General features: G+C 44.6%; 1 protein-coding gene across 1 annotated transcript in view; it reads left to right on the forward strand.

Moving 5' to 3' along the window:
- Nucleotides 1–25,780, forward strand: part of LOC134356340 (cadherin-5-like) — a 105,415-nt gene extending 79,635 nt beyond the window's left edge. The window contains exons 10-12 of the mRNA XM_063067234.1: nt 2,567–2,675; nt 11,268–11,516; nt 21,056–25,780. Coding sequence (XP_062923304.1) covers nt 2,567–2,675; nt 11,268–11,516; nt 21,056–21,543 — 846 coding nt within the window. The 3' untranslated portion in view covers nt 21,544–25,780. The remainder of the gene's footprint in view (nt 1–2,566; nt 2,676–11,267; nt 11,517–21,055) is intronic.
- Nucleotides 25,781–26,486: the final 706 nt, after the last annotated feature.

Below are 26,486 nucleotides of genomic sequence, written 5' to 3' on the forward strand. Positions count from 1 at the left end.
AATAACAGAACTGAAAATACAGTGTTAGATTTACTGGGAAGGTATAGTCTAGGTAGACAATAAGGTGCAAGACCATGAGGTAGGTTATGAGGTCTAAAGTCCATTTCATCATTCAGTAGTCTAATAACAGTGGGGTAGAAGCTATCCCCAATGGGAGAGGAGAGGAGGAGAGTATGTGCAGGGTGGGATGGGTCTTTGATTATGCTGGCTGCTTTGCCAAGTAGCAACAAGTGTAGACGGCTCCTGTGATGTGCTGAGCTGTGCCCAAAACTCTGTAGTTTCTTGAGGTGATGGGCCTCTGAATAGGATGCTTTCTATGGTGCTTTGATAAAAATTGGTGAGGGTTGATGGGGACATGCCAAATTGCTTTAGCTTCCTGAGGGAGCAGGGGTGCTGGTGAGCTTCTGGGCCATGGCTTCTACGTGGTTGGACAAGCTGTTGGTTATGTTCACTCCTTGGAACTTGAAACTTTCAACAAGATTGAGGATGTAAGGGCAAGATAGCTGATCGAAGGGAAATGAGGAATTGCTGTGTTCTGTGTTTCCTGGAAACATGGCTCACACTGGACATACCAGATGCATCAGTAAGACCCCAATGCTTCTCAATACATGGGATGGACCAGACTGATGATTCAGAGAAGGCAAAAGGTGGGAGTCTGTGTTTCATGATAAACAGTGGTGCTCGAACCTGGTGGTCTTGTTACACTCTTGCTGCTCTGATCTGTAACACCTAATGTTAAGCGCTGACTAATCTACTTAGCAAGAGAGTTCTCCTCCATGAACCTGACCATAGTTTCCTTACTGCCAAAAGCCGATGTTAACCAGACAATCAAGATATTCAATGCTGCCATCACCAAACAAAAAACAGTCCACCCCATGCATTTCAAATCCTAGTCAGGGATTTCAGTCAGACCTGTTTGAAGAAATTCCTGTCCAATTTTTATCAGCATGTAACGTGCAGCTCCAAGAGTCCCAACACTAGACCATTGCTGTACTACGACAAGAAATGCTTACCGCACCATGCCTTGACCACATTTTGGGAAATCTGATCACAAGGCTGTCCTTCTCTGACCTGCATACAGGCAAAGCTCCAAAGATAAGGGCAACAAAGAGATGGTCACGGGAGGCAGAGGAGCGGCTACAGGATTGCTTTGAGTCGGTGGACTGGGCTATGCTCAAGGATTCCTCAGAGGGTCTGAATGAGTACACCATGGTTGTCATGGACTTTATAAAAAAACAGATGTGGACAAATATGTGTCCACAAGATTATTCAGTTTCCCCCAACCAGAAGCCCTGGATAAACCTTGAGATCAGCAATCTGCTAAGGGCCAGATCAGTGGCATTAAGGTCTGGTAATCCAAGTTAAGAGACAAGGGGTCCAGATACGATCTCTAGAAAGCCATCTCGTGGGCAAAGTGGCAATTCCAGTCTAAATTTGAAACACTATGTCTCCTGTATAGGTCCCACCTTCCCCGGAAGAGAGCCCAATGATCCAAAACTGCAAAATCTTCCTAGTTTTAGCCTCACTAGCATCTGGCACGGGTAGCAATCCTTTAACCAGACTTCTATAGATGTGTGGTGGAGAATATATTGACTGGTTGCATCACATCCTGGTATGGAAGCACCAATGTCCTTGAACGGAAAATCCTACAAAATGCAGTGGATATAGCCCAGTCCTCTCCACCACTGAGCACATCTACGGAGCACTGTTGCAGGAAAGCAGTACCCATCACTGAGGTCGTCCACCAACCAGGCCATGCTCTCTTCTTGCTGCTGGCATCAGGAAGAAGGTACAGGACCCTCATGACCCTCTGTCAGATTCAGGAACAGCTGTTAACCCTCAGCCATCAGGTTCTTAAACCAGAGAGGATAACTTCACTCAACATCACTCACCTCAACACTGAACTGTTCCCACAACCTATGGACTCACTTTCAAGGACCTTTCATATCATGTATTTATTTATTTTTCTCTTTTGTATTTGAATTTGTTTATTGTCCTTTGCATATTGGTTGTTTGTACTGATGGGTGTGGTCTTTTGTTGATTCTATTACATTTCTTGGACTTACTGAGTATAAGCCACCTTGACTGATTTGACTGACTCGGTCAAAGTCACTTAGGTTAGAGTTCTTCCCTGTTCTGATGTTCAGTCTGAACAACAACTGAACCTCTTGACCATGTCCGCATGCTTTTATGCATTGAGTTGCTGCCACATGATTGGCTGATATTTGCATTAATGAGCAGGTGTACATAATACAGTGGACACTGAGTGTGTACGTACTTTATTTACTTTGAACTTTTGAAATATCAAGTCACCGCTCATCCTCCTTCATTCCAAAGAGGAAAGCCCCAGAGGCTGCAGAATGTATATTTCTGGGAACCTGTTTTACATTACATATTACTGAAAATTTATTTCTGGAAATCTCAGCTCACACATACAGAGTCACTGATTGAACTATTTCTTGTACATTACTTAACAGTCCACCACAAGTCTCTGAATAGAAGCTGTTAGTATTATATTAAAACATGCCACACCTGAGTGGATCTAACATTGCAATTTGATTTTCAGGTAATCCAAATTATCTCTGCTGTTGATCAGGATGAAATGGCACCAGATGGTAAATTCTCCTTCAGTATTCCACTGAAGGTCAGCAACTTCTCTGTGAAAAACAACGGCGGTGAGTAGATTACTCCGGGAACTGAGATCAAACTATGGGATATGATTGTTTGATGCATGTTCAACTGTGCTGTGTAATCCTGGTCTGCGGTGGCCGGAAACAAAAGCAGACGATTCTGGAAACACTCAGTGGGCCATGCAGCAGCTACAGCGGCAGTAACAGTTGACTTTTCAGGTGTGGGACCTTCATCAGAACTGCGAAAGTGAGAAAATGCTGGTTTTCAAAAGCAGAGAAATTGGAGGAGGGGTGCAAACAGCAAAGGAATATCTCTGATGGGGAAAGACATGATAAGTAGATGCCATAGGGAAGTGCTAGGAAGGATACCTGTGTAATTAAAAGGGAGTTGCCGGAACATTGCCTTTATGGAATCACAGAAATCTACAGCACATTACAGGCCATTCAGCCCAAAATGTTGTGCCAACCATGCAACCTACTCTAGAAACTGCCTCGAATTTCCCTACCACATAGCCCTCTATTTTTCTAGGCTCCATATACCTACCTAAGAGTCTCTTGAAAGACTCTATTGTATCCGCCTCCACCACTGTTGCTGGCAGTGCATTCCACACACCCACCACTCCCTGTGTGAAAAACTTACCTCTGACATCCCCCTTGTACCTATTTCCGAGCACTTTAAAACTATGCCCCCTCGTGTTAGCCATTTTAGCCCTGGGAAATTAACCTCTGGCGATGCACATGATCAATGCCTCATCATCCTCTCTCCAATCACAATCTCTGACTCATCTCTGGTCCAGTCACGGTCCCCAACTCATCCTCTCTCCAATCACAGTCCCTGTCTCATCTCTGCTCCAGTCACAGTTCCCAGCTCATCCTCTCTCCAATCATAGTCCCTGACTCATCTCTGTTCCCGTCACAGTTCCCAGCTCACGGTCTCTCCAATCACAGTCCCTGACACATCTCTGTATTATTCACAGACCTGGATCAGAATCAGAATCAGAATCAGGTTTATTATCACCGGCATGTGTCGTGAAATTTGTTAACTTAGCAGCAGCAGCACAATGCAATACATAATATAGAAGAAGAAGAAAAATAATAATAAATAAATAAGTCAATCAATTATATTGAAAAGATTAAAAATCGTGCAAAAAAACAGAAATAATATATATTTAAAAAGTGAAGTAGTGTCCAAGGATTCAATGCCCATTTAGCAATCGGATAGCAAAGGGGGAGAAGCTGTTTCTGAATTGTTGGGTGTGTGCCTTCAAGCTTCTGTACCTCCTACCTAATAGTAACAGTGTGAAAAGGGCATGCCCTGGGTGTTGCAGGTTCTTTAAAATAATCGCTGTCTTTCTGAGACACCACTCTCTGAAGATGTCCTGGGTACTTTGTAGGCTAGTACCCAAGATGGAGCCGACTAAATTTACAGCCCTTTGCAGCTTCTTTTTGTCCTGTGCAGTAGCTCCCCCCCGCCCCACAACATAGCAGAAGCCTGTCAGAATGCTCTCCACAGTACATCTATAGAAGTTTTTGAGTGTATTTGTTGACATACCAAATCTCTTCAAACTCTAAATGAAGTGTAGTCGCTGTCTTGCCTGCTGTATAACTGAATTGATATGTTGGGACCAGGTTAGATCCTCAGAGATCTTGACACCACAGGAACCTCAAACTGCTCACTCTCTCCACTTCTGATCCCTCTATGAGGATTGGTATGTGTTCCTTCGTCTTACCCTTCCTGAAGTCCACAATCAGCTCTTTCGTCTTACTAACATTGAGTGCCAGGTTGTTGCTGTGACACCACTCCACTAGTTGGCATATCTCACTCCCGTACACCCTCTCGTCACCACCTGAGATTCTACCAACAATGGCTGTATCGTCAGCAAATTTATAGATGATATTTGAGCTATGCCTAGCCACACAGTCATGTGTATATACACAGAGTAGAGCAGTGGGCTAAGCACACACCCCTGAGGTGCACCAGTGTTGATCATCAGCGAGGATGATATGTTATCACCAATGCGCATAGATTGTTGTCTTCCGATTAGGAAGCTGAGGATGCCATTGCAGAGGGAGGTACAGAGGCCCAGGTTCTGCAACTTCTCAATCAGGATTGTAGGAATGATGGTATTAAATGCTGAGCTATAGCCCAGGAGGTCTAAAGCCAGGGAGAGAGCCAGTGAGCTGCGTCTGCCATTGACCTATTGTGGCTATAGGCAAATTGCAATGGGTCCAGGTCTTTGCTGAGGCAGGAGTTCAGTCTAGTCATGACCAACCTCTCAAAGCATTTCGTCACTGTAGATGTGAGTGCTACTGGGCGATAGTCATTAAGGCAGCTCACGTTACTCTTCTTAGGCACTGATATAATTGTTGCCTTTTTAATGCAAGTGGGAACTTCCACCTGTAGCAGTGAGAGGTTGAAAATGTCCTTGAGTACTCCACTAGTTGGTTGGCACAGGTTTTCAGAGCCTTACCAGGTACTCCATTGGGACCTTCTGCCTTGCGAGGGTTCACTCTCTTTAAAGAGAGCCTAACATCGGCCTCTGAGACAGAGCTCACAGGGTCACCAGGTGCAGCAGGGATCTTCACAGCTGTAGTTGTGTTCTCCCTTTCAAAGTGGGCAAAGAAGGCATTGAGCTCATCTGGTAGTGAAGCATCATTCATGCTATTGGGTTTCGCTGTGTAGGAAGTAATGTCTTGCAAACCCTGCCAGAGTTGCCGTGCATCCGATGTTGCCTCCAACCTCATTCAAAATTGTCTCTTCACCCTTGAAATAGCCCTCTGCAAATCATCCCTGGTTTTCTGGTACAGGCCTGGGTTGCCAGACTTGAATGCCACAGACCTAGTTTTCAGCAGACGATGTACCTCCTGGGTCATGAACAGATTTTAGTTTGGGAATGTGCAGTAAGTCTTTGTAGGTACACACTCATCCACACAGGTTTTAATGAAGTCAGTAACAACTGCACCATACTCATCCAGGTTCGAAGATGAATCCCTGAATACAGTCCAGTCCACCGATGCAAAGTAGTCCTGTAGGCGCTCCTGTGCTTCCCTTGTCCATATCTTCTTGGTCCTCACTGCTGGTGCTGCAGTCTTCAGTCTCTGCCTGTACTCAGGGAGTAGAAGTACAGCCAGGTGATCAGACTTTCCTAAGTGAGGGTGTACAATAGCATGATAGGCATTCTTGATGGTGGTATAACAGCAGTCTAGTGCGTTGTGTTCTTTGGTATTGCAAGTGATCTATTGATGGTAATTCCTTAGTGATTTTTTTTCCTGGCCTGGTTAAAATCCCCCAAAACGATGGTGAAGATGTTAGGGTGCAGTGTTTCATGCAAGTTGATCCCATTGCTCAGATCATCTAAAGCCTGATTGACATTGACCTAAGGTGGAATGTAAACTGCTGCCAGAAGGATCCCGGAGAAATCCCGTGGTAGGTAAAAAGGACAGCACTTTACTGCTAGATATTCCAGGTCTGGTGAGCAGAGCTGGGACAGCACTGGTATATTTGTGCACCAAGAAGAGCTGATCATGAGGCATACTCCTCCACCTCTGTTTTTAAGAGACTCTATTGATCTATCCTGACAGTGTATAGTAAACCCACAGATCTGAATTGCTACATCCAGTATGGAAGGAGTTAACCAGGATTCCATGAAACAAAGGACACACGTGGTCAACAGGAACACGTGCTACACATGCCCTTACACTTCCTCCCTTACCACCATTCAGGGCCCCAAACAGTCCTTCCAGGTGAGGCGACACTTCACCTGTGAGTCGGCTGGGGTGATATACTGCGTCCGGTGCTCCCGATGTGGCCTTCTATATATTGGCGAGACCCAACGCAGACTGGGAGACCGCTTTGCCGAACACCTACGCTCTGTCCGCCAGAGAAAGCAGGATCTCCCAGTGGCCACACATTTTAATTCCACATCCCATTCCCATTCTGTCATGTCTATCCACGGCCTCCTCTACTGTAAAGATGAAGCCACACTCAGGTTGGAAGAACAACACCTTATATTCCGTCTGGGTAGCCTCCAACCTGATGGCATGAAAACCGACTTCTCTAACTTCTGCTAATGCCCCACCTCCCCCTCGTACCCCATCTGTTATTTAATTTTATACACACATTCTTTCTCTCACTCTCCTTTTTCTCCCTCTGTCCCTCTGACTATACACCTTGCCCATCCTCTGGGTTCCCCCGCCCCGCTTGTCTTTCTTCCCGGACCTCCTGTCCCATGATCCTCTCGTATCCCCTTTGCCAATCACCTGTCCAGCTCTTGGCTCTATCCCTCCCCCTCCTGTCTTCTCCTATCATTTTGGATCTCCCCCTCCCCCTCCAACTTTCAAATCCCTTTCTCACTCTTCCTTCAGTTAGTCCTGACGAAGGGTCTCGGCCTGAAACGTCGACTCTACCTCTTCCTAGAGATGCTGCCTGACCTGCTGCGTTCACCAGCAACTTTGATGTGGGACACACGTGGTCCTAATATCCCTCTGATTCAGTACCCTAGCTCTGAGATCATCGATTTTATTCACCAGAGACTGTACGTTTGCCAGCAAGATAGTCGGTATTGGGAGTTTAAAACCCCGTTTCCTTAAACGCACTTGTATCCCTGACCTGCAACCATGCTCCCTGCGTGGAACCCTACGCGGATGAATACATCCCCAATCAGCATTGTTTCCGTCAGTTTTAAGCAGCAATAGTTCATTTAAACACATTAGTTCATTTAAAGACATAGTTCATTTAAAGACATTGTTGTTAACTGTACTGACCTTGGAAGCAGTTGTGCTTTTTTAGCTGTATCAGGCTTAAATGAGAATATTTAATCACATCCATTGAGAGTTCTGCTGCCACACCAGTCACCTCAAGGCGCCCTAGAAGTAGTTCTGTTCTGATTATCCCTGCTCAGATCACATTGGAATGTTTTTGTTGTTCGTCCATTGTCGATGTCGATGAGTCCTCGACATCATTATGATGGTGTCAAGACCAGCGCTTGATTTGGATTTTGATCTTGGTGATGGGGAGTTGCGTTGCGTCAGCCTCACTCTCTTCCCAATTCCCATCTGGATCCAGTGACAAGACAGAGTTGAGACGGCTGGAGATGGGACGAGGCACAATGGATGACCAGGACGTCTTCTGTGTCTTGTCCTGCTCTACGCGTTCCACAACGCTTGCAGAGACCTCCTTCTTGACCATTGGACCTTCCATTGGTCTCGTCCACTCAATCTGCCGGAGTCTGTGTTCACATTCTGGGATAGACAACTCCCCATCTCACGGAGGGTTTGAGACCCGTCAGCTACCCTCACCTGGTTTAGCCGGCTTGTCAAAGCCGTTGCCCGGGGTGTGGCCGCTGTCGCATGCAAACAGCTACAGGGAGCCACAGGTGAGAGCTGAGTGTCAGATAGGGACCAAAGGTGGACAAACCACCCTGAAAAGGACGCGACATGTTCCCCCACCAGACGTGCTACCCCTCCCTGACAACCCATACACCCCTCACATTGTAATAAGCTGATAAAGAAGGCGTACAATATTCTTGCTTTCATCGATTATAGAGTATAAAAGTTGGGAAATCATGTTTCAGTTGTATAAAGCTTTGATTAGGCTTCAATTAAAGATTATATTAAATATTAGCTTTATTTGTCACATGTATATCGAAACATCTGTGAAATGTATTGTTTGGGTCAATGACCAACACAGTCTGATGAAGCGCTGGGGGCAGCCCACAAGCGTCTCCTTTCTTGTGGCGCCAACGCAGCGTGCCCACAATGTACTAACCGGTACGTCTTCAGACTGGGGGAGGAAACCGGAGCACCCGAAGGAAACCCACACGGTCATGGGGAGAATGTACAAACTCCTTGCAGACAACGGTGGGGATTGAGCTTGCGTCGGTGACACTGCGTAGCATTGCGCTAACTGTGATGCTACTGCTAAAAGCCTGGAAATCACGTTGCAGCCGTCAAAAACTTTGGTTAGGCCACACCGGGAGTATTGTGTGCCCTTGGTCACCCTGTTACAGGAAGGATGTGGAAACTTTGAAAAGGGTGTGGTAGAGTGTTGCTTGGATTAGAGAGCGTCACCTATAAAGAGAGATTGGACAAAACTGAAATGTTTTCTCTGGAGCATGCAAGGCTGAAGGGAGACCAGACTGAGGTATATACATTATAAGAGGCACAGATAGTGTCTTTTTCTCAGGGTGAAGATACAAATATTAGAAGGCATAGTACAGGTTGGGTGAGTTTAGAACTAGAGATCATAGATTAAGGGTGAAAAGGTCACACACTCAGTGAATCAGGAACAGCTTCTTCCACTCTGCCATCAGATTTCTGAATGGACATTTTTTCTCTTTTTGCACTACTTAGTTAATCTACCTTTTTAAAAAGAGAGATACATCCTGTAATTTGCAGTTTTTATTATGACGAATTACAATGTACTGCTGCCGTAAAACAACAAATTTCACAACATATGCCAGTGATATTAAACCCGGTTCTGAGTCTGAGGGGAAACGTTGTCACTCAGAGGCTGGTCGGGTGTGGAGCGAGCTGTCAGCAGAACTGGTAGATGCAGGTTTAAAGGAAGTTTGGATAGGTACATGGACGGGAGGGGTATGGAAGGCTGCGGTCCGTGGGCAAGTCCTTGCAACCAGGCAGAATAACAGTTTGCGTGGAAAGGATGGGCCTGTTTCACAGCTGTAGCACTGTATGATTCTATGACAGCCTTAAGGTGAGAGGGGAGATTTATGAGGAAAGATATTTACACAGAGAGTGGAGGGTATTTGGAATGTGCTGCCAGGAGAGGTGATGGAAGCAACACATTTAGACAGACACATGGGGAGGCAGAGAATGGTGGGATATGGACCATGAACGGGTAGATGGGATTAGTTCAATTTAGCATCTCGATCACAAGGGACAGAGCCTGCAGCCCACAATGTCTTCTATGTTCGGCGTTCCTAGCTCAGTGTGAGAACAACAACCTGGTTATTATTCAGCGCCATCCATGAGAAAGCCCGAACATGTAACAGGGTAAACTGGAAAAGTGTGAAGTGGTTCATTTTGGAAGGTCAAATTTGAAGGCAAAATATAGGGTTAATGGCCGTTTTCTTGGCAGTGTGGAGGAACAGAATTTTGGGGTCCATGTCCATTTTGTTCCGGGATTGAATGACTTATCATATGAAGAGCACCTGATGGCTCTGGGCCTGTATTCACTGGAATTCAGAGAGATGAGGGGTGACCTCATTGAAACTTATCAAATGGTGAAAGGCCTTGACAGAGTGGATGTGGAGAGGATGTATCCTATGGTGGGAGAGTCTAAGGCTAGAGAAAACAACCTCAGAATAGTGTACTTTTAGAACAGAGATGACAAGGAATTTCTTTAGCTAGAGAGTGGTGAATCTGTGGAATTCTTTGCCACAGGCAGTTGTGGAGACCAAGGCTTTATGTATATTTAAGACCGTGGTTGATAGATTCTTGATTGGTCAGGGCATGAAGGGGTATTGGGAGAAGGCAGGAGACAGGGAGGAGTAATGAATCAGTCATGATGAAATGGCACAGCAGACTTGATGGGCCAAATGGCCTAATTCTGCTCTTATACCTTGATGGTCTTATGGTCCTATCCCTCAAATTTGCTGTGCAAGTTGATAGGGTTGTGAAGAAAGCATATAGCATTAGTCAGGGGATTGAGTTCAAGAGCTGTGAGACAGTGTTACAAGGTAAAACTCTGGTTAGACCACACTGGGAATATTGTGTTCAGTTCTGGTCATCTCATTAGAGGAAGGATGTGAAAGTTTCAGAGAGTGTGCACAGGAGATTTACAAGGACACTGACTGGATTAGAGAGCAAGTCTTATGAGGAATGTTGTGCGAGCTAGGGATTTTCTCTTTGGAGTGATGGAGTATGTGAGGTGACTTGACAGAGGTGTACAAGGCAATAAGCGATATCAATAGAGTGGACTTCCCAGGACAGAAATAGCTAATACAAGGGGGTATCATTTTAAAGTGACCGGAGGAAAGTACAGGGAAGTTTGTCAGAGGTATGTCCTTTACACATAGATTGATGGGTGAGTGGACAGTCCTGCCAGGGGAGGTGGTAGAAGCAAATACGTTAGGGTCATTTAAGAGATTCTGATAGCACATGGGTGACAGAAAAATGGGGGATTATGTAGGAAGGAAGGCTTAGATTGATCTGAGAGTAGGTTAAAAGATCAGCACAACATTGTGAACCGAATGGCCTGTTCTGTCTGGACTGTTCTATGTTCAACATTTATTTACTTCCTGTTACGCTGCTGATGGTTAGGGCACCAGTGAAGGTTCTCCATCTCTGCCTGTGTAGAAGGATTCTTCACTGCTGTTTCCATAACCACTGGTTTTTGACCATTCAGCAGGTGTGAGCCCTGAGCTGAACCTCTGAACCTTGAGGACCCGTGGACCACTCTTACTGGCCTCTAACCTTCGAGCTGTCTGGCATGGATGATCTGACCAAGCGCCAAAGCACAAGGCTCTGACTCCAGCCAACATAGCTCTCCAGGTCATTGAAGCATGCAAGCCTCCAAACGCCACGGCAAGATGGTGGCCCTTTTAGAAGTCTACATCCAGTTTTTTTAAAACAAACGTCCATTCCTACGTTCATTATTTTCTCTCTGTTGCTCTCCAGATCACACTGCCAACATCACCGTGAACCAGGCAGGCTTCGATCGAAATGAGGTTCAAGAGTACTCCGTCCCCGTCATTGTTTCCGACAATGGATCACCAAACATGAGCAGCAATGCCACTCTAAGAATTAAAGTGTGTCCCTGTGACAAAGACCGGAACCCAATCAATTGCGACAACCACAACACCCTCGTCTCGAAGATTACCGTCACCATCTTGCTGATAATATTTCTCTGTATCATCGCTACTGCAGGTGAGTCATTCCAAGCAGTAAACCCTCTTTGTGTTTCCATGTTGACACTCTCCATCTTTTCTCTAACTTTGTGTACAGTTTCAGTCACCTACCTACAGGAAAGATGAAAAAAAGTTCAGAAGTAAATTCATTATCGAAGTACCTACACATCACCATATAGATTCAGTGTCTTGTGGATATTCACACTAGTGCAAAGAAATACAATACAATCAATGAAAAACAACACACAAACAAAAATGGACAGACAATTAATATTCAAAGGAAGACAGCCTGCGCAAAAACAAACAAAACAATTAATACTAAAAACATTGGAGAAAGGCCAATTATTGACGGTATGGATTGGGACAGGCTGTACTTCTGGCAAAAGTGTACTTGGTAAGTGAAATTTTGAGAATACAAAGCTTGAATGTGCCTGTCAGAATAAAAAGTAAAGATTACCGGTTTTCAGACTTCCATTTTCAAGAAATATTGTGGCCCTGATTAGGAAGAAAGAGCTCTGCATTGCAGGTTTTAGGCAGATAGGAGCAAATGAGGAAATGCAAGAGAACACCTAAGGAAGAAATCAGGGGGCTAAAAGAAGACAAAACAATCCATATTTTATGAGCATTTGCCCAGGTGCATACCCGTGAATTTTTACAAGGGTGTTTCTTTCCTTCATTTGATATCTGCCATTATAATATTCTCAGCCTCATTTTTTGTCTAATGCAAAGTATGCAGATGAATGTTGGTTAACTTACTAAATGTGTCCAGTGACGTGGACTGCAGACCTAACTGAAGCCCACCTCCTCATCCAATTCAGATTAATATACACTCAGTGGCCACTTTATCAGGTTGGGGAGTGGAACCCGGTGTGATCTTCTGCTGGTGTGATGTGTTGTGAATCCAGAGATGCCCTTCTGCATGCCACTGTTGTAACTGTCAGCTTGAGCCAGTCTTGTCATTCTCTGACTCTCTCATTAACACGATATTTTTGCCCACAGAACTGTCACTCACTGGATGTTTTTTTTTTGTTTTTCGCACCATTCTCTACAAGCTCTTGAGACTGTTGTGCCTGAAAACCCCAGGGGAACAACAGTTTCTGAGATACCCAAACCACCCAGTCTGGCACCAACAATCATTTCACAGTCAAAGTCACTTAGAACACATTACTTCCCCATTCTTGACCATGTCTGCATGCTTTTATGCATTGAGTTGCTGCCATATGATTAGCTGATTAAATATTCGTTGTTCTGCTGCTGTTTCACAACATATGCCAATGATATTAATCTTGATTCTGATTCTGGAAGATCAGAACAGTTAGCTATGAGCGAAGCCAAAAGAGATTTTGGGGGAGATCTTAAATGGATTTTTCGCATCTATATTTACTCAGGAGACAGACATAGTTTCTATAGAAGTGAGGCAAAGCAGCAGCAAGGTCGTAGACCCCTGTACAGATTACAGGGGAGGAGGTGTTTGCTGTCTTGTGGCAAATTAGAGTGGATAAATCCCCAGGGCCTGACAGGGTGTTCCCTCGGGCACTGCAGAGGCAAGTGCAGAAATTGTAGGGGCCCAGCAGAGATATTTAAATCATCCTTAGTGACAGGAGAGGCGCCTGAGGACTGGAGGATAGCTGATGTTGATCTATTGGTTAAGAAAAGCTCTAAGAATAAGCCACGAAATTGTAGGTCGACAAGTCTGACGTCAGCAGTGGGAATGTAATTGGAAGGTATTCTAAGGGACCAGATATATAACTATTTGGATAGACATGGACTGATTAAGGATAGTCAGCATGGCTTCGTGCATGATAGGTCATGTCAAACCAGTCTTATAGAGTTTTCGAGGAAGTTACCAGGAAAGTTGATGAAAGCAAGGCAGTGGATGTTGTCTTCATGGACTTAGTAAGACATTTGACAAGGTCCCAAATGGGAGGTTGGTTAAGAAGGTTCAGTTGCTTGCCATTTAAGTTGATGTAGTAGATTGGATTAGACACTGGCTTTGTGGGAGAAGCCAGAGAGTGGTAGTAGAGGGTTGCCTCTCCAACTGGAGGCCTGTGACTAGTGGTGTGCCACAGGGATCAGTGCTGGGTTCATTGTTGTTTGTCATCTATATCAATGATCTGGATGATAATGTGGTTAAACGGATCAGCAAATTTGCAGTTAACACCAAGAGCGGGGATGTAGTGGACAGCGAGAAAAACTATCAGAGCTTGCAGCAGCATCTGAACCAGCTGGAAAAATGGACTGAAAAATAGCTGATGGAATTTAATGCAGACAAGTGTGAGGTGTTGCACTTCGGTAGAACCAACCAGGGTAGGGCACTAAGGAGTGCAGATCTGGGAATATAGGTCCATAATTCATTGAAAGTGGCATCACAGGTAGACAGGGTTGTAAAGAAAGCTTTTGGCACATTGGCCTTAATAAATCAAAGTATTGAGTGCAGGAGATGGGCTGTTATGTTGAAGTTCTATAAAATGTTGGTAAGGCCTATTTTGGAGTATTGTATGCTGTTTTGGTCACCTACCTTGAAGAAAGATATCAATAAGATTGAAAGAGTACAGAGAAAATTTACAAACATGTTGCTGGGACTTGAGGACCTGAGTTATTAGGAAAGATTGAATCGGTTAGGACTTCATTCCCTGAAGTGTAGGAGAATGACAGGAGATTTGATGGAGGTATACAAAATTATGAGGAGTATAGATAGGGTAAATGCAAGAAAGGTTTGTCCACTGAGGTTTGGTGAGACTAGAGCTAGAGGTCATGGGTTAAGAGGGAAAGATGAAATGTTTAAGGGGAATCTGAGGAGGAATTTCTTCACTCAGATGGTGGTGAGAGTGTGGAACAAGCTGCCAGCAGAACTAGCAGCTTCGGGTTCAATTGAAACATTTAAGAGAAGTTTGGATGCGTATCTGGATAGGAGAGGTATGAAGTGACATTGTCTGGGTGCAAATGGTTGGGACTAGGCAGACAGGTCAGCATGGACTAGATAGGCTGAAGGTCCTCCTTCTGTGCAGTACTGTTCTATGACTCTCTGACATGTGACAACAATTACGCTAAAGTTTAACTTGTAGCAGGCAATTAGCCTTTCAGCACTGGTATAAGGAATGGAGTGGAAAACCAGAGCACCCAAATGAAGGCTATGTGGTCACAGGGTGAACAGACAAATTCCACACTTACAGTGCCCGAGGTCAACATCGAACCCAGGTCACCGGGGACCGGGGCTGTGAGCTGTAATTACTGTAGCATCCTGTCCATAGATACAGGTTCTATCATTCTTGAATTGTTCAAAGAGCAAGCAGGTCTAACTAGAAAATACCTTTTTAATAGAGATAAACTCCTTTTCATTTCTGTCCCTCTGGAAATGAACGTGAGTGTTCTGTTTACTTAGTTCAAGATTATAAAAGGACAAATTGTAGTTTTCAGCATGAAGACAACACTGTAATATGAACAGACCAGTTGTTTCTCCCACCGTACAATTAAATTCACCAGATTAAGATGAAGATTGGGCCGGCTGGTGGCGCAGTGACATCGGTGCCGGACCCGGGAGCGGAGGTTCCCAGGTTCGAAACCAGTCGGGGCGGCTCCTGAGTACGCTTTCCATCCGTGCCAGGTTGAGTGTCGAGATCGCAACTCGACCTCGTAAAATAAAAGGGAAAATACTGCGAAAATGTGTGTGTGAGGAGTAGCCCACCACACAGTCTCTCTCTCGCTCCGCGCCTTGTAAAAGCCATGAAAAAGACATCATCGCGGACGCACGCACACACAGACGCACATGCACAGGTGCGCATGCACACAGGTACACACTAAAAAAAAAGATTAAGATGAAGATTAGTTTTATTTGTCACATGTGCATCGAAACATTGAAACATACAGTGAAATGCTTCCATCAATGACCAACACAATCATAGGTTGTGCTGGGGGCAGCCCGCAAGTGTCACCACACTTCCAGCACCAACATAAGAACATAAGAAATAGGAGCAGGAGTAGGCCATCCGGCCCATCGAGCCTGCCCCACCATTCAATAAGGTCATGGCTGATCTGTCCGTAACTCAGCTCCATCTACCTGCCTTTTCCCCATAACCCTTTATTCCCCTACTATGGAAAAATCTATCTAACTGTATCTTAAATATATTTAGTGAAGAAGCTTCAGCTGCTTCCCTGGGCAGAGAATTCCACAGATTCACCACTCTCTGGGGAAAACAGTTCCTCTTCATCTCCATCCTAAATCTTCTCCCCTGAATCTTGAGGCAATTTCCCCTAGTTCTAGTCTCACCTACCACTGGAAACAACTTTCCTACTTCTATCTTATCTATCCCTTTCAAAATTTTGCATGTTTCTATAAGATCCCCTCTCATTCTTTGGAATTCCAGAGAGTATAGTTCCAGGCGACTCAATCTCGCCTCATAAATTAACCCCTTCATCTCTGGAATTAACCTGGTGAACCTCCTCTGCACTACCTCCAAAGCCAGTATATCCTTCCTCAAGTATGGAGACCAGAACTGCACACAGTACTCCAGGCGCGTTCTCACCAGTACCCTGTATAGTTGCAGCATGACCTCCCTACTCTTGAATTCAATCCCTCTAGCAATGAAGGCCAACATTCCATTTGCCTTCATAATAACCTGTTGCACCTGCAAACCAACTTTTTGCGATTCATGCACAAGCACTCCCAAGTCCCTCTGCACAACAGCATGCTTCAATCTTTCACCATTTAAGTAATAATCTGCTCTTCTATTATTCCTTCCAAAGTGGGTGATCTCTCATTTACCAAAGTTGTATTCCATCTGCCAGACCTTGGCCCACTCACTTAACCTATCTATATCCCTCTGCAGACTCTCCACATCCTCAGTACAATTTGCTCTTCCACTCAGTTTAGTGTCATCAGCAAATTTTGCTACGCTACACTCATTCCCCTCTTCCAAATCATCAATGTAAATTGTAAACAGCTGCGGGTCCAGCACCGACCCATGCGGCACCCCACTCACCACTGACTGCCAGCCGGAGAAACACCCATTTGTACCAACTCTCTGCCTTCTATTGGTTATCCAATCCACTATCCATGCCAATACACTTCCTCTGACTCTATGCATCCGTATCTTATTTATAAGTCTCTTGTGTGGCACCTTATCGAACGCCTTCTGGAAATCCAAGTATACGACATCCACCTGTTCCCCTCTATCCACTGCACCCATTATGTCCTCGAAGAACTCCAAAAAGTTTGTCAAACCGGACCTGCCCTTTCTGAATCCATGCTGCGTCTGTCTAACGGAACCACTCCTTTCTAAATGTTTCGTTATTTCTTCCTTAATGACAGCTTCAAGCATTTGTAACATAACATGCCCAGAACTTACTAAACTCTGATCTGTATGTCTTTGGAATATGGGAGGAAACTGGAGCACTCGGAGGAAACCCTTGCATTCACGGGAAGAATGTACAGAACTTCTTACAGACAGCAGCAAGACTTGAACCCACTCACCATCGCTGGCACTAGGCATGACGCTAACCGCCATGCGACCATGCTGCCCGTGACAGGGAGCGCTGTTAAGGAAGTTTTCTCTTTGTGCCCACATATTCCTTTTTGAACTGACCATCTGTTATTTGTATACCTTTATTATTCTTTTCACAATTTGTTCTTTTTTCATTAATTGGTTGTTTGGCAATCTTTGTTGTGTGGGGTTTTTCCTTAATGGATTCTATTGAATTTCTTTGTCTTCTGGCTTCCTGCAAAGAGACAAATCTCAAAGTTGTATAGAACCATAGAACCATAGAACATTACAGCACAGAAACAGGCCTTTTGGCCCTTCTTGGCTGTGCCAAACCATTTTTCTGCCTAGTCCCATTGACCTGTACCTGGACCATATCCCTCCATACACCTCCCATCCATGTATCTGTCCAAGTTTATCTTAAATGTTAAAAGTGAGCCCGCATTTACCACTTCATCTGGCAGCTCATTCCACACTCCCACCACTCTCTGTGTGAAGAAGCCCCCCACTAATGTTCCCTTTAAACTTTTCCCCCTTCACCCTTAACCCATTTCTCTCTGGTTTTTTTCTCCCCTAGCCTCAATGGAAAAAGCCTGCTTGCATTCACTCTATCTATACCCATCATAATTTTATATACTGTATACATAATTTGATAAATGTACTTTGAACTTTGAGAGTAGAAACAACTTCTGCTTTTATTCTCCAATGGAGCCCCCAGTTAACTGAACACCAGTGTTAAATCTCCCCATAAACTTCACTGACCAATGGAGTTCAGATACAAACTCTTCACTTGACTGAAACCCCTCAACCCACTAGAGCACTCTGCATTATTTCCAAGGTCTTGACAAAATTGGCTGCAGTCCTCCAGCTGTGACCTAAATCGAGATAAATTATTTAATCTGTATTTATAAAATATTTAAAATTTATCAATAATGCATAACTTTGTACAAGTTTATTGTGTAAGCTTTTGCAAGAATTTCATCTGCCTTTCCTGCAACTAACAGCAAGACCTGGCACCCTCAGCACCCTCTGTCAACTCAAAAGAGTGTCAAATCAGGGCTCAAAGGCTTAAAGGAAATGGACTGAGATAGAAGGGAGATTTCTTCACACAGAGCATGGCTGTGGAGGTTTCACCCTTGAAAACTGAGGACCAGGGCCAGGACAAAGGATGAACTGAGCTGGGTGACCAGACGTGACTTGATTGATTGAATCAAAATTTTAATCAGTTCTATTATCACTAACATATGTTGTGAAATTTGTTGTTTTGTAGCACCAGTATGGAGTAATACATTAAAAATATTATAAATGACAAAGAAATTAAACAAGTAGTGCAAAAATAGAGCCAATATAGTGACGTAGTGCATGTCACCCTTGAGCAAGGTGTAGCCCCTGCTTAGTCCCCGGCCTTCCCATCCTGGATTAGGGTCACCTGAAGCCATGGGACCAGGTGGTGGATGCTCGTGTGAGCAGCTGGTGCACATCACGTCCTGGTTATGCGACCACTGACACAAGGCAAATTTTTCTACACAAGTGGTTTGCCATTGTCTTCTTCAGGACAATGTTTTTATAAGACGGATAACCCCAACCATTCTCAATACTCTTCAGAAATTGTCTGCCTGGTGTCAGTGATCACACAACCAGGTCTTGTGATATGCACTAGCTGCTCACACGACCATCCACCACCTGCTCCCAGGCTTCATGTAACCCTGATTGGGGGAGGGCGGCTAAGTAGGTGCTGCAGCTTGCCCATGGGTGACCTGCAGGCTAGTGAAAGGAAAGAGCACAGGTAGAGATGTATCTTCACCCCGTCACCCAGTTGATTCTTCTATCCTTGAAAAACAACTGACCATTCACCTTATCTATGATCCTCATGATTTTATACACCTCTGTAAGGTTATCCCTCAGTCTCTTATGGAATTGGAATTGGTTTATTATTGTCACAGGTACTGAGATACAGTGAAAAGCTTGTCTTGTGTACTGTTCATACAGATCAGATCATTGCACAGAGCATTGAGAGAGAACAAGGGAAAACAATAACAGTGCAGAATGAAGTGTAACAGATTCAGAAAAAGTGCAGTGCAGGTAAACAATAAAGTCAAAGATCGTAACGAAGTAGTCTGTGAGGTCAAGCGTCCATCTTATCATACAAAGGTCCATTCAAGGGTCTGATAACGGTTCGATAGCAGCCATCCTTGTCTGGTGATGTGTGCTTTCAGGCTTCTGTACCTGAAGAGGAAATGGAGGAACAGGAGAAGAGGGAATGTCCAGGGTGGGTGGGGTCTTTGATTATGCTGACTGCTTTACTGAGGCAGTGAGAAGTACAGAAGGAGATTAGCTTTAGTTGTCACATATGCGTCGAAACATTGAACCACACAGTGAAGTGCATCATTTGTGTCAATAACCAACACAGTCTGAGCCAGGGCCAGCCTGGGCCCTGAGTTTAGGAATTCACCCCACTAAGAATTTCCTCCCCTCTCTTCTCCCTAAAATGACATCCTGCTATCTTCTCTTCCACAGAACAGTACAGCAGAGTACGGGTTCTTCAGCCCATTCTGTTATAATGACCTTTTCATCGACTCCAAGTTCAATCTAACCTTTCCCTCCCACATAATCCTCCATTTCTTTCGTCCTTATGTCTATCTAATAGTCTCATAGATGTCCCTAATAGATCTGCTTCTAGTACCTCCTCTGGCAAGAGGGTTCCGTGCACCCACTGCTGTCTGTATAAAAAAATTACCTCTGATATCTCCCCCGAACTTCACTCCAATCACTTTTAAAGTATATTATATTGTATTAGCTATTTCCACCCTGGGGAAAAGGCATTGGTTGTCCACTCCATCTAAACCTCTTACCATCTTATACCCCTCTATCAAGTCACCTCTCATCTTCCTTTGCTCCAAAGAGAGAAGCCCTATCACTCAACCTCTCCTCATAAGGCATGCTCTCAAGTCTAGGCAGCATTCTGGTAAATCTTTTCTGCACCTTCTCTAAAGCCTCCATTTCTTCCCTGTAATGTTGTTGTTCCTCTCCCTGCCTTGTGGACACATCGGGTGGCAGCCTGGCCATTTCTTTAGCAAATCCCCGTCTTTTACAAGGCTGAGTTGCTAGCTCGATGCTCAACCCAGCAACACGATGGAAAACGTGCAAGGAGCTGGCCTGGTTTGAACTCAGGACCACTCACGTCTGAGTCTGGTGCGATTGCCACTACACCTCCAACCGGTATTTGCTATAATGAGGCCACCAGAACTGAACACTATGGAACATAGAACCGTCTCCTAAATGACCTTAATGTATCTGCCTCTAGCTCAGGGCCGACAACCCTGAATGGTCAAAAGGAAAGTGTTACAACAATGAAGAATCCTTCTAAATTTGTGTGTAACTGTATGGGCAGACAGAGACGGATGATCTTCACTGTTGCCCTAAATGCCAACAGCGTAAACAGGCAGAAAGTAAGTATGTATTTGCCTCTACCACAAGCCCTGGCAGTAGGTCCCAAACACCACCACCCTGTGTGAAGAAAAACTACCTCTGACATCCTCCCCATATGTTTCTCCAGTCATAAATTTATGCCCTCTTGTATTGGCCAGTTCCATTGTAGGAAAATGTCTCTGGCTGTCCTCTCGATCTATGCCTCTTATCATTTTATACACCTCTATCAAGTTACCTCTGATGCTCCTTCATTCCAAAACGAAAAGCTCTAACTCACTCAACCTCTTGCGCAGGATGTTGTTGAAACAAGTTGTTGTACATTGAACACAGGTCAGGCAGTATCTATAGAGGTGAGTAAACACACGATATTTCAGGCCAAGACCCTTCACCAAGACCTGATGCTCAGCGTCATGAAACCTGATGAAGGGTCTTGACCCAAAATGTCAAGTGTTTATTCCCCTCCATAGATGCTGTCTGACTTGCTGAGTTCCTCCATCATTGTGTGTGTGTGTGTGTGTGTGTGTGTGTGTGTGTGTGTTGCTTGGATTTCCAGCATCTGCAGAATCTCTTGCGTGTATGATTGTTGTACATTTGCCTCTTTTGGTTGCACCTTCCCAAGTTCACACCCTTCCTCTCTCTCTTTTCCCGCCAGCCCTGGTCTTGCTGATCGTGCGTCAGAAGATACATAAGAAGAGTGCCTTTGTGGGTTTGGTGAAGGCGCCGGGCGAGATCCGTGAGCAGCTGGTGCAGTACGACGAGGAGGGTGGCGGAGAGATGGACACCAACAGCTTCGACATCACTGTGCTGAACTCCCTCCGGACAAAGGGGGGGCAGCCCTTGGAGGTGAGAGACTGTGCCCCGGTGTACGCCCGGCTCAGGAAGAACCGCAACGACATGGGCTCAGTGGTCCAGATGAAGAAGGACGAGGCAGACGGCGACAGGGACGGTCTGCCCTACGACACCCTCCACATCTATGGCTATGAGGGCTCTGACTCAGTCGCTGAGTCGCTAAGCTCCCTAGACATCTCCTCCACTGACTCTGAGCAAGACTATGACTTCCTCAATGACTGGGGTCCCAGGTTCCAAATGCTGGCCGAACTCTATGGGTGTGACCCAGACGGGGACAGCCTGGGTTACTGAGGCAGGAGAAGCATGTTGGAAGAGGGAGGGGAAGTGGGATCGTGGGAGAAATCGATACCAAAAGCAACTGGATCATCTGGAGATACACACATTTGGGAGGTCACTCACCCTCAGCCAGTCTGATTGTTTCAGTCTCAATTAGTTTAAGTTTATTGTCATTCAATCTATATGCCAAATGAAACAACATTCCTCTGGACCAAGGTGCACAACACGGTAAATACAACTCACACAAACAACACATGAAATAATATTACCAAAACTAGATTAACACATAATAAGATTCATTTACAACACTAGTTAAACAGTGTAACACTACTGGCACTTCATACGTGATGAGACCCAGGTGGTGGCAGGGAGTTCAGTGGTCTCACGGCCTGGGGGAAGAAGCTGTTTCCCATCCAAACAGTTCTTATTCTGATGCTACGTTACCTCCTGTCTGATGGTAGGAGGTCAAAGAGATGGTTGGACGGATGGGAGGGATCACTGACAATGCCAAGGACCCTTGTCAATCCAGTGGCGCCACGGTACCATAGTGGCTGGCGTAATGCTATCACAGCTCAGGGCATCAGAGTTTGGAGTTCAATTCCAGCGTCGTCTGCAAGAATTTTGTATGTTCTTCCCATGAACACGTGGGTTTCCTCCTGGTCCCTCGGTTTCTTCCACTGTCCATAGATGTTCCAGTTATTAGGTTAATTGGTCATTGTAAAGTTGTCCTGTGATTGGCTAGGGTTGCTGGGCAGTGCAACAAGTTGGGCCAAAAAGGGTATTTTCCGGCTTAACAAACACCACCACCCAGAAACTCACAGTGGTGCATCTCTAAATAAATAAAAATTAAGTTGATAATTCCCAGTCTATCTACCCCACCTTGGCCCCCAACACCCTTAATACACCCCCCAACAATAATATATTGAAACAAAGTCAGAGAAGGGGTCACCGTCTTTCAAACTTGGATCACAGCTGACCTAAGTCTTATCTCCATCTGTCCCCTGCGTGGGAGATTTCAACAGCTAGTTTTCAATCAAAGGTGACGACCTGATCCATACATAAGAGCCTTAGGAGATTTCAGCGCCTGGATCTCGGAACTACTCTCCAACCACAGATGGTGGAAATATCATTGTTATTGTCAGAAAAGATTCAAATCTCTCATGGAATCATAGCTGGGATTGGAACTAGAGTGGGATCAGGTCAAGAGAATTATAATATCATGCCTTGTACAAGAGCTGCAGAGCAGAATTAGCTTGAAGATGAAAGATGCTGAGGTGGCAAAGAACTAGAAGAACTCATTGGGTCAGCCAGCATCTGTGGAAGGAAAATTACAATTATATTTATATATATATATAATCCTCCATTGGTCAGGGTCGACCAGGGATTTTGCATCTCAGCTGTCTACATGATACACAAGCCAGGGCAGTACAATATGAAGAACAAGCTGTTGCCCATATAGCAGGCTACCCTTCTTTCCACACAGCTGATGAATCCAAAGGAATGGCAGAGACCAATGCAGTTTGGCACCAGCATCTTTGCAGGAGTTGCCAATCAGCATTGAACTTGATGTAGGGACCTTAGGGACTCGAGCTCTGGATTATTCCTTGGGATTTACTCCCAAAGCCTTCCCCATGCAAGGCAGCAGAGGTTTGAGATCAGAGTTTTCCTTATCCTAAATGAGCTGCCAACCACAGTTGATGACCCCAACTGCCCAAAGCAAATGAGTTTAAGGCACCAGTAGCCTCCCTTTGCCCCTTCTCCTGTCAGTAGAAATGATTCCACCAGGCTCAGAGGCCAAGCCATACGTGAAGGCCAGGAGCTGGATTTGGTTGTCAGAGGCTATTTGAGATGCACACTATTAGGAGGATTTAGTAGGTAGTGGGAGCTTTTCCCCACTACCATCCCTGCATTAAACAAGTAGTGCAAAACGAGACCAAAAAAAGTGAGGTAGTGTACAAAGGTTCATTGACCATTCAGAAACCGATTGCGGAGGGAAAGAAGCTGTTCCTGAAACATTGAGTGCTTCTCTTCAGACTCATCTACCTCCTCCTTTGTGGTAGCAATAAGAAGGCATGTACTGGATGGTAGGAACCCTTCATGGTGGACGCTACCCTTTTTGAGGCATGACCTTTAGAACACCCTGCATCGGGACTGAGTGGAAATAGCAGTCCTACATCTTTAACTCCACAGATGCTACTTGACTTACTGAGTTTTTCCAAAGTTCTGTTTGTTTTATTGCTGATGACTTGCTTTCTTCCAGTAAGAATATGATACACGAATGGCCTCTATCTCTGATCTAAATTTCTACAAAACCAGACTGACACACACAGCGCTGCAGTGGTGGAGCAGTTGGCTCAACATCATTGCAGCTCAAGGCATTCCTGAGTTCGGAGTTCAATTCTTTAAGGACTCTCTGTGTATCCTCACCATGGAATGTGTGGATTTTCCCTGGGTCCTCCAGTTTCCTCCCACAGTCCAAAGACCTACTGTGCAAGTTAATTAGTCATTGTAAAGTGTCCTGTGATTAGGTTGGTATTAATCACAGTTGTGGGCTTGCTGGGGCAGTGTGCCTCAGAAGGCATGATGAGCCTATCACTAAATAACTAACAAAGATGCTAGAGGAACTCAACAGGTCAGGCAGCATCCAGGAAGAGGAATAAACAGTTGATGTTTCAGGCAGAGACCCTTCATCAGAAATCCTTGATCTTATGGCTGAGATCTCTCAAACTTCAGTGCTGTCATCAAAGCCAACAACCAGCTGATGTCACAAATTTATTCCAATGCAATATTATTCTAAAATCTTGTCTAACCATCTCAAGTTCAAGTTTATTCTCATTCAACCGTACACATGTGTACAGATAAGCGAAGTAAAGTTCCTCTGGGACCAAGGTCCAAAATAACTTCACTACAGTGAGGATGGGAGAGGACCCATTTGCACGGAGAGTGCTTGATCAATGCAGGCACGGTTTGAAATTGGAAATGGATTTCTCAGGACTTGGCCCAAAGCAACAACTGTTTATTCCTCTCCATTGATGCTGCCTGATCTGCTGAGTTCCTTCAGCTTTTGTGTGTGTGTGTGATGGTCTGGATTTCCAACAACTCCATAATCCCTTGTGTTTATGGAAAACTAGTCTGCATCCAAGTTAAGGCAGAGCTGGGATGGGCTCCTTGCATGGTTTACATGTAGACTGGGCTCCACACAATTTATATGAATGAATTAACTGACATTATAAGAAGCCTCAGCATTGACATAGGATCAAGGAATTGCTAGCCACAGTAGGGATTGGATTTTGTTCACTCACTGTTGCAAACCTCCAGGAACTCACAGTCACAGGGGCAGCACAGTAGTGTAGCAGTTAGCGTAATGTTTTCATAACACCACCAATGACTGTGGATTAGTCCCGTCTACAGGGAGTTTGTACGTTCTGCCCATGACAACATGATGCTCCTCGGGGTGGTCTAGTTTCCTCCCACATTCCAAAGATGTACAGGTTATGTTGGCATCAGAAACTTGGCGACACTTGCAGGCTGCCCAGTACAGTCCTCGCCGATGTGATTTGATGTAAACGATACATTTCACTGTATGTTTCGATGTTTTGATCTGCATGTGACAAATAAAGCTAATCTTCTAAAAACTATTTTTAATTGACGCTCCTACAGGAGAACCAAGGTGTGCATTCTACATGGCCTTTTAGTTCTGTAACAATGAAACCCCTCAGGTTTAATCATTCCTCATTGGATTTCAATGTATTCTAATTTTTTTAAGTCTTGTGTTTTAGTATTCAAAGTAATGTGTTGGAATAGTAGTGAAAGTTTGGTGTCTTTGTGCAGTATTCTTATCTAACTTTTTTTTGATCTGTGGGAGCAAACTCATTGTAATTTCAGTAAAGTCCTGAAGCTTTGCACAACAGGATTTTCTCATCAATGCCTCCCAAGAAGTGTGTTTTTTTTTAGTAATTTTATTAACATTTTATATTGAATGGGCTTGATTGCTACCTGGCCAGTGTAGATGTAGAAAAGGGTTTGTTTTTGAGACGTTCTTTGTTCATAACTAGTAATCCTCAATAAAAAGTTGTTGATAACTGTTTGTAAATTTCAATAAAAATAATTAAATGTGAAAAAGGATGAACTGAATCTAAATTCAAGAGAGATTCATGATTTTTTAATGTAATTTCCATTCCACGGGTGTAAAGGAGAATGAAATAATTGTTACTCTTGATCAGATGCAGCACAAAAAACACACATTAAGATAAAGAACAGAAATAATAATAACAAAAAATAAAAGTAAATAAATAAGATAGCTTATATACATGGTGATTGTCTGTTGTATCCAGGAGACCTGTGTGGGAGAGTTTTTAAAGTGGAAAAGCCATTGCACTAAGTTCCACTCCCTCAACCTAAGAAATCTGAATCCAGTGGTACGAACAAGCATCACAAACTGGGGTCTTTCTTGGTTACAGTGGATGACCGTGATGTCTTCTGTGCTCTCCACAGAGTGTTGCAAAATCACCTTCCTGGTGGACTTTACTGTTGATCTCATCCACCCAGTCCACTGGAGATGAACATGCACTAGGACATGTTATCTCATTGGAATATGAGGCCACCAGCTACCTTCACCTGGTTTAGCCCACTTGTCGAAGCTATGTACTGGGGTGTGGCCACTGTCCCCTTCCAACAGCTACTTGGAGCCACAGGTGAGAGTTAAGAGTCCAGTGGGAACCAGAGGTGAGAGAGCTGCCCTGGAACGGCCACGACAAGAACACAATAATCTTTTTTTAACAATAAATATTAATACATAGACAGATTACATACATAGACTGATTGAATGTCCATGAAGTGATGCCAGGCACAGAAGGAGACTCTGATGGGAAATGATAAAGTAGTGGAGATTGGGGGTGTGGAGGGGTGGGTTACTGGGTGGACGTGTTGATCAGCCTTATTGTTCATACAGATCAGAT

The sequence above is a fragment of the Mobula hypostoma genome, chromosome 14, assembly GCF_963921235.1.
Source record: "Mobula hypostoma chromosome 14, sMobHyp1.1, whole genome shotgun sequence".
In the NCBI taxonomy this organism is placed as follows: Eukaryota; Metazoa; Chordata; class Chondrichthyes; order Myliobatiformes; family Myliobatidae; genus Mobula; species Mobula hypostoma.